The sequence below is a fragment of the Plasmodium berghei genome (genome assembly GCF_900002375.2).
Source record: "Plasmodium berghei ANKA genome assembly, chromosome: 11".
Taxonomy (NCBI): Eukaryota; Apicomplexa; class Aconoidasida; order Haemosporida; family Plasmodiidae; genus Plasmodium; species Plasmodium berghei.
Genome location: NC_036169.2, coordinates 1,270,675 through 1,283,313, shown reverse-complemented (window position 1 = coordinate 1,283,313; position 12,639 = coordinate 1,270,675). Strand labels below are relative to the sequence as shown.

The window sequence follows — 12,639 nt, the reverse complement described above, 5'->3', positions numbered from 1 at the left end:
TTAACAAATATGTAAAGCAAAATATTATATACATATATATTTGCAATACCTATTAATAGCATTCTTCAAGATAGTTTGCTATATTCGTCTTTACATCGTTTTTATAAGTGCTACATGTTTGAGATGTATATATATATTTTTTTTTTTGGTAACTTAATAAATCGTTAATTTTACATTATTTCCTCTATTTTAACAAAATCACGAATAAAAGGGACAATTTTTATAGTTGATTTATTTATGTCAATATTTTCCATTTTTGGAATGTGATGGAACTAGCTCATTGATTTCGATTTTTGGAAAGCAGCATCAACTGCCTCCATAACTATATAAAAAGGGTAAAAAAAAATACAAAAATATTTATCCAAATTAACAAAATAATGCATAGGAATATAAAAAGATATACACATAAATCATTATTAACATAAACCTCACAAACATATCCACAAAGATATACATATCCATATACTCTAAAATACGTATTTAATTACCTCCATATTTAAAGCCGTTTTTTTCAAGGGTATATAAACCCATAGCTGTAATACCTCCTGGAGAACATATGTTATCTTTTAATTGTTGAACTGGTTTATCAGATTCTTTAACCATTTTAACAGATCCTTTAAGAGTTTGCAAAACTAACTTTTTTGATAAATCTCGGTTTAATCCATTTTTAACTCCAGCGTCAATTAAGCTTTCTATAAATAAATAAACATATGCAGGTCCACATCCTGAAATAGCTGTTCCTATATCCATATGTTTTTCGTTTATTTCATGTGCATCTCCACACGCATTAAATATTTCATTCACATATTTTTTATTTTGAGCATCCACATTTTTATTAGAGCAATAAATAAATGTCCCTTCTCCAACTAAACATGGGGTATTAGGCATAACCCACACGATTTTAGCATCATTTCCAACCACCTGTACATGTTAAATATGTACACAATTTACAAATGTATCAAGAAAATGCTGAAAATTTTACAGATAATAAAAAACTTATAATTCACACACTTAACATAATCACCATGCTTTTTTTTCATACCTGTTCCAAACTTTTGATTTTTAATCCTCCACAAATGGATATCAGCAACTTTGATGCTAAATAGGTCTTTCCATGTAAACAACAGATAAAAAAAATAAAATTAATAAATTAAGGTGGTATTATAAGTTTTGTAACAAGTGTATGTAACGGTGTGTTCAAACCAATACATTTTCACGTATAAATATTTTCAAACTTTGTAAGCATAACGGAAATACCTTAATATCACTTAAAACATAACTAGCCATGTCTGGTTTAACTGCACATATAATTATATCACATTTTTTGGCAACCTAATTTGAAAAAAAAACACATAAATATGTTTTATTTTCCAATTTTATCATATTTTTGTAATTTATTAAATAAATGAATTTATGATACCTCTGCATTTGAATTCATGTAAACAAAATCGGTATTTTTTTTTGATGGAGAGTAATAATAAATATTTTCCTTTTTAATTATATTGGAATTAGATATCCCATTTGCTAATGCTAATCCCATTTGTCCTAACCCCAAAAATCCTGCATAAAAATCAACCACGAAAAATAATTTACGTATATAAATTTTCTACAATATATTATATTAATTTAATAACCTCGCAATAATAATATATTATATTCTATAAATAATATATTAGAATAAATCTTTGAGTTATCCAGGGTTAAGAATAAAAGTGTGTTTATATTGCGAAGCATATACTTATAAAAAAATACATAAATTACCTAATTTTATGTTTTCCATTTTTAAGAATATTTTTATATGAAGAATATATTTAAAAACAGGGTGCCAAAAGAAAAGATACGAAAAAGAAAAAAAAATGAATAAATACTTATATAGTTTTCTATATTCTTGAATTTATAGATGTTTACCAAGTTGATTTAGTTATAAATTTAGAGTTAAATAAATACAAATAAATTTTAATTAAAAAAATTCATAAATATATAAACGAAACAATCTGGATATATAATAATAGTGTGTTTTAGATACATAGTTTATAATATTTTCCCGTTGTTTTTATTGCCATTTTTTATAATTATTAGTGCCAATAATGTGCACTAATAAAATATCCTTATGTGTACTCATTTCACATATATGATTCTAATGCTATTTAATTGTTGTAAATATTCTTTGATTATATTTACCATACTTCATTAATATAATAAGAGAACATAATTAGTTTCCATTTTTTTTAAAGAGAGTTATAAGGGATGTATATATAATTTATACAGGCTGGGGGGAATTAATAAATCATTAAAACTAATAACATATAGGCTATTTCTAATGTTAATATTTCATTATATTTTTTATTTTTACTATTACTATACTGGATTAATTAAAATTTATGACCCTATAATTATTATAATAGAATTTTATTAAATAGTTTAATATCCCTATATGATCATATTTTCACATTATACATGTAATTAAATAGCTATATTAATATATTTTATAATAACCATCGCCAATAAAAAAAATTAAATAGGTAAAAAATGTATTTATTTTTTTTAATTAAGTTTATATAAGTTATAAAAAATATATTATGTGGACGGGAAAAATGTTATTCGTAAGTTCACAATTATTATTAGGACATACGCATATTAATCTCCATAAATATATGGAAATAAGATAGGGGAAAAGAATAAATGTACGCAGAAAAGTACACACGTATGTATATATGCGATATATGCATGTGTATATGCATGCTTATGAAGGAGAGATGAGGAATTCTCTCATGGGCATGTGCTCGACTATTGTTATTGATCTCATTAAATTTTTTGTAAATGCATATATGAATTAAGGGGAAAAAATAAAAGAGCAAATAACTACAATTGTATAAGTACCTATAATTACGTATATCCCTATATTGACACACTAGCATAACATGGGGGGGCAATTGAGAATATTTATTTTTTATCTACATACAACCGTATCGTCAATCTTTAAAATCATCATAACTGTTTCTGTTGCCAATTTAATTGCTGTCGATGTTACTAATAATGGTTGTATAACATTTTCATCAATCATATTTGATATAGTACCAGTTCTTATATTAATTCCGTAATATTTATGGCCTTCAGCATGTTTATTTCTTAATTCTGTTACAATGTGTAATGGTGATAATCCTGCATTCTCAGCTAAGGTATAAGGTATTAATTCTAAAGCATCTGAAAACGCTTTAACACATATCTGTTTTGATCCTTTTAATGTATTTGCCCATTGATATAATTTTTGAGATAATTCCATTTCTGGTGCAGCTCCACCAGGTAATATAGCTCTTTCTTTAACTAAACTTCTAACAACACATAATGCATCATGCAACGACCTTTCTGCTTCATCTAGCATCATGTTATTAGATGCTCTTACTAAAACTGATATAGTATTTTTTGATTCTACACCTGTAATTTTAACAATTTCACCATAACCTACTGATTCTGTAACAACATTTTCTGCATACCCTAATTTATCTGGAGTAAAATAATCCAAACTAGCTACAGGAACGCAATTACATGTTTTTGATATAAATTCAATATCTTCTCTTTCGATATCTTTAATAACCATAATTTTTGCTTTAGCTAAAAAATCTAATGCTAAATCATTGACTGCATCTCGTAATATACTTTTTTGTATTAATAATAAATTACAACCTGTGCTAGCTATTTTTTTTACCATTTTAGCTATTATTACTCTTTCTTCTCTTAATAATCTATCCATACTGTTATAATCTTTTACTACAACAGTGTTATCCATATCTGTTTTTGGTAAAGATAGGCAAAATTGAATTAAACCTATTTTAGCTTGAGACAAATTTTTTATTCCATATGCTTTTTTACATATTTTATTACTTGTAAATATTAACCCATCTACTATTTCAGTATCTTCAATAGTTCCACCTAATTTTTTTACAATTCTTATATTATTCAAATCGACATTTTTATCATTATTTATATCAGTAATTTTTAATATAACATCTACAGCTATTGGTGCTAATAATGAGGAGTTATGGGAAACGACTTTCGAATTTAATGATGTTATAGCATTTTGTATTAACATGTTTTTATCATTTAAATCAATTGGAATAGACATTTCTCTTAATATTTCTAAACTTTTTACTGATGCTTCAAAAAAACTTTCTGATATTTTTTGACAATGAATATTTTTATCCAATAAGTTTTTGCATACGCTTAAAAGTGACCCACACATAACAACAACAGAAGTAGTACCATCACCTGCTTCTACATCTTGTGCTTTACTCAGTTCAACTATCATTTTTGCTGTTGGATGAGCGACTGCCATTTCTTTCAAAATAGTTGCTCCATCATTTGTGATTATAACACCTCCTTTTCCATCTTCAATCTAAAAAAATATTTTTAAATATCAAAAATTATAGGAATATTTGCAAAAAATATGAAAAGTTAATTAATTTAAATTAAAAAAACAATATAAATACATTTATATTTCTATGTTAATGTGCATATATAATAACCATTTTATCCATTCCTTTTGGTCCTAAACTTGTTCGTGTTACATCAGCTACAGCTTTAGCTGCCAAAATATTCATTTGTCTCACATCATTTTGTTTTTCATTTCTGTTTAAGTTTTCGCTAGATTTACCCTCTGAAAAATAAAAATAAATAAGTTGCAATGAATAGATAATTAGTGTAAATATTCCATTATATATAACTTATAATAAATGATAAATATAAAGCATAAGATAATATTCATGCTTCATTAAAAGTTAATAAATATCATGTATTTTGTAAGTATATAATTCAGTTATAAAATAAAACAATGTGGATATTATATGCACAAAAATATTTTTTATATTATTCTTTGGAAAGTGTGTATATGAAGAAACGCATGCATGTTTCGTCAAGCATCAAATAAATAAAGCGTATAAAGTTTAGAAATAGAAGCAGCATATTCGTGTGTATATACTATATTTGAAATATATATATTATATATATATCACACGTGTATATATGGATATATGGAATGTTTGTTGTCTCGATTTAAAACATTTTCAGCGCGTTATTGCTTTTTTTCGAGATTATATAAGAAAGCGCTACATATAGAACTAAAAAATAAACTACTGCAGGCCTTTACATATACAAAATTACATACACATACATTAATAGAAGGTGTGGGAGAAAAAACGTATATATATACATACATAAATAATTATATAAATAAATATACGAATAATATATATATATATCACATGCAATATACAGATTATGTATGTAGATTTTTATAATTTTTTTTCATTTTTAAAGTATTTATCATTACTTGCTACGTCAGCCATTTTTAATTATCTTATATAGCTTTGTGGTTATATTTCTATTATTCCTATAATATTTATATGTATATAATTATTTATGAAGTAAAAAGTATGAGAAAATTATTTTAATTATTATTAAGACGTATTAAAGTAATTTCTAACTACCCCCAAAAAGTAAATAAATAAATTTTGAAAAACACTGAATATTTTACAAAAAATTCCCTTTTCACATCAAAAAAAATTGTATGCATATAAATTAAACATGTTATATATAAAAAAAATAATATATTACATATACAAAAAATTAAAATAAATAACTGTGGAAATGCCAAATACCAATTTTCATATTTTTAAATATTTTTCTCTACTGCACAAGCATTTTATGAGTACATTCAGACCTACACGTATATCCATAATATGTATATATATATATAAATACCCTGTACTACATTAAATAGGGAAATGTATATATACTTATATTTTTTTCTATACACTTGTTGCATAAAGAAAAAAATTTGTATATGCATAAAAATAATTATTTTCATATTATTAATTCATTTACGTATATGGTTTTATTTTTTCACTATTGTTTTTTTTTATGTTTTATTTTTTCCTTATATATAGAAACAACCCCCCCTCTCCAAAAAAAAAAAATACAAATAATAATATATATTATGAGGGTAAAATTAAAAAAATCTTTAAACAACTAAGCGAAAATTGCTACTAATACGCCTACCTATATATCTACATTTGTAAATTTCAAAATTGGAATAATATATTATATTTAAAAAAAAAAAAAAATATTATCGATTAATTAGTGATTAATCGTCTAGATAACATTATTTGAAGTATTTATATATACTCGTATGTATATATATATATATATTTATTAATTTATTTTTAAACCTATTTTGGCATTTATATGGGGCTTATCTTTCGCCTTTTTGTAAACGATATGATAATTTGTAACTATTTTTAAAATATACCCTTTTAAATACCATGATTATTATTTGATATTTTGTTTTGAATATATATCAAAAAAGGAAACATAGTACGTACGTATATCCATATGCAAAGAAGAGATCAGTAAATCCAACCACACTACGATAAAAAAGGAGGCAAATAATACAAGCAAATTCAAAATATATTAAAATACTTAATATAAGAAGTAAATAAAAAATAAAAATATGGTGGCAGGTAAAAATTCACCTTTGCCCCTAAAACTTAGCGACGTATTTACACAAGAAACAAATCAGGAAGCATCAAAAAATGAAAAACATAATGCAAATGGGAACAAAGAAGAATGTAAGGAAAATACTAAAAATATATTAAATAAATACAGAATAACTGAATCAAATAAAAATGGAATAGTTAATATGCGTATAAAAAAAGGATTTTATATGAATAATAAAAATGATAATATAAAAACTAAAGTTAATGGGCCAAGTGGAATAGAAGAGGGACAAATTTGTGATAATAGTGACATAAATAATAGTACAAAAAATATTATAAATAAAAAAATATATAAAGAAAGTAATTTATTAATAGCAAATGGAACTTCTGGATTAATTGTACATAACGGAATAATATGCCTATCTAAAAAAGGAAATCAGTTATTTATTGTATCAAGCCTTAAAAGATCCTATTGCATTTATGATCCACATAAATTACGAAAGGCATATTCTTCGGGTTATTTTTCAGAAGATATAAAAAAATTATATATTTTTAATGGTTATGTTTATGTTATTTTTAATAAAAAAACTTATAAAATAAATGATACTGAAGAAAAAAAAATTTTTAATATGGATTGTCATAAATATAATATTATTGATCTATTAATTGTATCTGATTATTTATTAACATATAGCAAAAAGGAAATAATAATTTGGGATGATTCCAAGAATGATGAATCCCATTTTGTGACAGATTCGTATAGTGACGAAGACTCTAGTTATGAAGAAAATGAAGAAAAGGAAGAAAAAGAAGAAAACACAGAGGGAAAAAAGGGAATTTTAGAAGAAATAAACGAAATCAAAGTATCTGATGCGACAACGTTGGATAATGATGGTTTGAAAAATAAAGAAAATTGTTTTGAGGATAAAAATTACCTTTATAAAAGTATAATACTTTTTGATGATGAATCCAGCACTGAAATAAATAAAATTATTCATCCAGATGGATACACAAATAAAATTTTAATATTAACAAATGAGAATAAACTATATTTATATAATATTAATAAAGAAAAAATAATACATGAATACAATTGTATAAATAGTTTAAATTTGAACAATTATAGGCATATTAAGCTAATGTCCAAAACAAATAAAAATGATGAAATATGCATAGTAACAACCAAAAATGAATTATATATAATACATATTGAAAAAGATGAAATAATATATTCAAAAAATATATATATGAATGATGATTTAATAAGCTGTGTTAATTTTTATAATTATAAAGAAGATGGAGAAATGGTATCTGTTATTTTATTAGGTACTGAGCATGGAAAAATTCTTATGATAAATGAAAAATATATACAATATTTTACATTAAGAAATGCCCATGATTATGTAAAAACGATTTTAGTTGCTCCAAATGGATATATATATAGTGCTGGGTATGATAACAAAATTAATTTATTAAATTTTAATAAAAATTTATTTACTCTAGAAATTATGAAAAAACGAAATAGTTGTGTTGGAATTGTAAACAAAATCAAATATTTAGACGACGAAAATTATAAATTAATAGTATCAGCAAATTTATCAAATGCACTAAATGAGGGGAACTTATTTATAATAAGTCCAAATAATCCTGAACAAAATAGAGAATTCTCATGGAGTAAAAAAATAAAAACTTTAAATAAAAATATAATAGATTTTGACATTAATACTAATAGACATTATGATTGGAATAACATTTTAATATGCTTGGAAAAATCTGATCGTGTATATCTTGGATCTTCTTACAAAAAGGTGATAGAAAATGAATATTTATCCTTACCACTTGCGGTTATAGAGAAGGCACAAAGAGATTTAAATACTGGTGGAAAAAAACAAAAAATGAATAACAACAGTATTGAAACCGATGAATCTGATAAAGAAAACATGCTTTTGCTAGACGGGAAAATTACCGTGAAGAATGTCATTAAGCATGTAGAAGAGGAATATAAAATATATGATGAAAATAATATTGATTCTGAATATTTGTTTAATAAAAAAAAAAAAAAATATGCAACTAGTGTATTAATATCTACTTGTGGGCATATAGGTATTGTTGGGTATAATGATGGAGAAATACATTCATTTAATATACAATCAACTACATATAGAAGTGAATATAAATTAAATAAATATTCAATTAAATCTAAGGCACATATAAATGGAGAAGTATTAAAACTATATTTATATGGTATTAATCACTTTGTTTCTGCTGTAAATTCTGAAGAAGATACATGCTTGAGGGTGTGGAATATATATACTGGTGATTTAACTTATACATATAATATAAAAAATGAATACAAATTAGAAGAAAACAACTCTGAAGAAAATATAAAAATTCAATCCTTTTATCATTATAATATTCTTACAGTTGTTTGTTTATCAAATAACAATGTCCTTATTTTAGATATTGAACAAAAGTGCATAACTAGAAAATTAAAATTTTTATTTTCAGTTACAAATGTAACATTTAGCAAAGATAATAGATTAATTTTATTTGCATTAGATAATAAAGCGCTATTAATATATGAAATTATATCAAATACTTTTATTGATTATTTATTATTTAAAAATCATATTATATATATGATATATAACGATATAAATTTATATACGGTTCATCATAATAGCCAAAATTTTATTTATTCATTTACAAATAAAAATCTGTTTAATAATAATAATTATATTGTCAATGATTATAAATTATTTAATGCAATGCCCTTCGAGCAATTTTCAGATTCAGAAAATGAAAACAATAGTGAATATCCATATCGCACTTGGAATTTAGATGAACTAACTATGAATAATGAAAACGTTGAAAATGATACTACACATTTGAATTATTCTGAAACTGATAAAAATAATATTGATGAAAATAATTCCAATTTGAAATCAAAAGATAAATATAATTATATGCATATAGTACAACCATATGTATCTAGCGAAAACCAAATTAATAAAAATTTATTAACAATGTCAGGATATACTATATCAAAAATAGCTTATTTAATATTTTTAGACAAGATAAAAGAAAATTGTAGGGTTGACGAAAATGTCAAAAAAAATGAAGATATTCCTTTTTTTCTTAGTGCCAAATTAGATAGCAACAATAATAATATAAACAATATAGAATATATTGATGAAAAAGAAGATGAATTTTTAAAAAATATTACAAAAGAAAATCCTAATAATGATCAAACAGAAGACCAAACGGTTGCAGAAATAAACTCTAATGATAAAGGATCAGAACAAAATGAAATAAATAATAAACAAATTATTACAAAATCCGTTCAAAAATCTAAGCGCATAACAAAGAATATCAAAGATGGCATCATTTGCTCAAAGTTGCAAGAAATGATTGGAAAAACAGAGACGTCTTATAATGGTAAATAACTAAATGATTATTAATATGTAGAATAATAGATAAAATATTTCTTTGTTATATTCTACACACAATTTTTTCATAATAATTCCTACATTTAATACCATCCTCATTTAATTTATTTCTTCATTTATCCATTTTTAGAAACCTTGAAATATTTGAAGAGTTTATCGCCATCAGGAGTTCATTTTAATATATTATCTCTAAGTACAAAAAAGGAGGTAATCATATATATAAATATTCATTTAATAATGCCACATTCAAATTGTTTTTTCCTTTAGATATTTCATTAATATATTTATAAAAATGTAGGCATTATAAAAAATAATGTTTGACCATAGTTCATTCTTTTTTCTTTTCTTCGATTTTTATTTTTTTTGCAGCTTGAAAATATGATGAATTTCTTTATTTATCATGTAAAGACAAATGATAACATAGACCTAATCCAATCATATATATTAATATTTTTAAAAGTAAGAAATCCATAAATATTTGCAATTTCATTATACTCTTATACACATGCAACTTATTTCCTTAAGTTGTATGTTTACATTATATAAAAATTAAATATAACCTCATATTTTTCTCGGCATTTTTTCTTAATGTATAGGCACACGGTAAAAAATTATTGAAAGCAAAGGAAAAAAACTTACAGAATTCTACAAGAGTATTACTCCAAGAAGTTCAAAAAAGCTGGTCAAGCGTTAACTTTTTATTTGAAAATATTATTTTTTTTATAAATTTTTTAACAAATATTCAAATGGAATAATTATCCAAATTGAATTTCAATTTACTTAGATATATATATAATTTGGTATATACCAACTTTTTCGTAATTTATGTCAAATTTTTTTTATTATATTTATGCTTCAAATTTCTTTTAAAGTAGGAAACATAATTTCCAAATCTGTAATAAAACTCTGAAGGTTAAAATTTATTTCAAAAAAATTATAAAATTATTTTGTATAAACAGCTATTTTTTGCTCTCTCATGCATATTACCATATGTGCTTATTTATTCAACAAAAATCGTATTCAAATTTTTTACATGTAATAAATGTTTGCATGTTATTTTTATTTTAAAGTATGCATATCTGCGCTTTGAATTGTTTTATGTAGACTTTTCCCTCACAATTTTATGAAATTAACAAACTATTTTGTATTTACCGTAATTTTGTATTTTGATACACTCATATGCTTAGCCACATATATATATATATATCGATAAGCTATTTAATTATGATCCTCTAAAAAACAAAATAATGCAATACTGAGTTATTGTTACTGTGTTTTTTGTTCTCATAAGGAAAATTATAACAATAATTTATGCATATTCGATAAAAACAATATAATTCAATTAAATGATTACTATAAAAAATGGTGTATAAACTTATATATATTTAAAGAATAATTAATATATATATATATATATATATAACAAAAAAAAATAATAAAAGGTATCTCTACTTAGTTGTAGCACCATGCCTTCAACTAATCCATCTCAAAACAAGTGCATATACAGTTGTGTATCTTAAAACGTGTCTTCGTTATTTTCTAACAAATTAGTTTTCATGAAATTCTGATGTACTAAAAAAAAAGTAAAATATTTTATATCAACTATATGATCAATTATTAGCATTGTTTAAAGAAAAAATATCTACATGCCAAGAAACGTATGCATGTATAAACATGTGTACATATTTATTTTACATTTTTGTTGGTCCTCATCTATTGCTCTTTGAATTTCTGCCAAATCATGACTTTCGGGATTAAACCTAAAATTATAATATTTCATACATTAGTTATATTTTTTAAATATCATAATTCAGACCAGTTAGCCAATCGAAATACCACTTAAATAGGAAAAATAAAAAAAATTGCAATAAGGGTAAATAAATTACATACTTGAAAATTTTCGAGTTTAGCATTTCGATTTCAATCAATGGTTCTTCATTATAGCTAAATTAAAAAAATGAATTATTCCATTTTTAATTAAAATAATACAGCATCGCGAGTATAGAAAATAATATATATACACATAGATACCACGGTGTAATATTTTAGTGTGCTTAAGTGTTTATTTTGTTTATTTATTATTACTCAATTAACTCCAATTTATATTCTAAATTAAGAAATTTGTCCTTTTTCTGCTTCGCTTCAATATGATGTATTAATTTTCTGCAATTGTCATTGTATACCCCACATGGGTTATACTTTATTTTAATACGTTTTATATATGCTAAGAAATTTATTTTCGGGAAAAAGTTAAATTTAGGCATTATATTTATAAAAATTGAAAAAGGAAATATTAAAAAAAAAAACATAATATATGCAGAGGTACATATATATGCCATACGAAAGGATTACACTTGCATGGTATTAAGCCCATATAAAATGTAAAAATTGTTGAGGAAATTTACCGAATAACAAAAAACATAATTCCAGGTAAAATATCATCATAAAAAAAAATAATAATAAAATTGGTTAAAAAAATTGTAATATTATTTATAGTATTTTACACAAAAAAATTAATTAATTAAACTCATGCAAACCGCCCCATATTATACCCATATGGATGACATTAAAAATGAAATTCATAATATTTTAAAAAGATAAATTTTTTACATAAACAAAAAAATATATACATTTCGAAATTTTCTCCTTAAATTGGAGAAAAAAACATAAATGTAGAGAAATATACACATATATATTGT

General features: G+C 23.4%; 4 protein-coding genes across 4 annotated transcripts; 1 reads left to right on the top strand and 3 right to left on the bottom strand.

Moving 5' to 3' along the window:
• Positions 1-272: 272 nt before the first annotated feature.
• On the bottom strand, positions 273-1,780 carry PBANKA_1134200 (pyrroline-5-carboxylate reductase, putative; the record flags this gene model as incomplete). Its single annotated transcript, XM_034565898.1, has 6 exons — positions 273-322; positions 489-921; positions 1,043-1,108; positions 1,258-1,332; positions 1,421-1,560; positions 1,762-1,780. 6 exons carry the CDS (start codon positions 1,778-1,780, stop codon positions 273-275), a joined length of 783 nt encoding a protein of 260 aa, XP_034422549.1.
• Positions 1,781-2,950: 1,170 nt separating this feature from the next.
• On the bottom strand, positions 2,951-5,342 carry PBANKA_1134100 (T-complex protein 1 subunit delta, putative; the record flags this gene model as incomplete). The annotated part of the gene is made up of 3 exons (XM_034565897.1): positions 2,951-4,393; positions 4,524-4,654; positions 5,327-5,342. 3 exons carry the CDS (start codon positions 5,340-5,342, stop codon positions 2,951-2,953), a joined length of 1,590 nt encoding a protein of 529 aa, XP_034422548.1.
• A 1,163-nt stretch (positions 5,343-6,505) lies between these two features.
• Positions 6,506-10,695, top strand: PBANKA_1134000 (U3 small nucleolar RNA-associated protein 21, putative; the record flags this gene model as incomplete). Its single annotated transcript, XM_034565895.1, has 4 exons — positions 6,506-9,929; positions 10,071-10,147; positions 10,310-10,399; positions 10,537-10,695. 4 exons carry the CDS (start codon positions 6,506-6,508, stop codon positions 10,693-10,695), a joined length of 3,750 nt encoding a protein of 1,249 aa, XP_034422547.1.
• Positions 10,696-11,456: 761 nt separating this feature from the next.
• PBANKA_1133900 (conserved protein, unknown function) lies at positions 11,457-12,204 on the bottom strand (the record flags this gene model as incomplete). The annotated part of the gene is made up of 4 exons (XM_034565894.1): positions 11,457-11,512; positions 11,636-11,700; positions 11,831-11,884; positions 12,026-12,204. The coding sequence occupies 4 exons, from the start codon at positions 12,202-12,204 to the stop codon at positions 11,457-11,459; spliced, it is 354 nt and encodes a 117-aa protein (XP_034422546.1).
• Between the last annotated feature and the right edge of the window lie 435 nt (positions 12,205-12,639).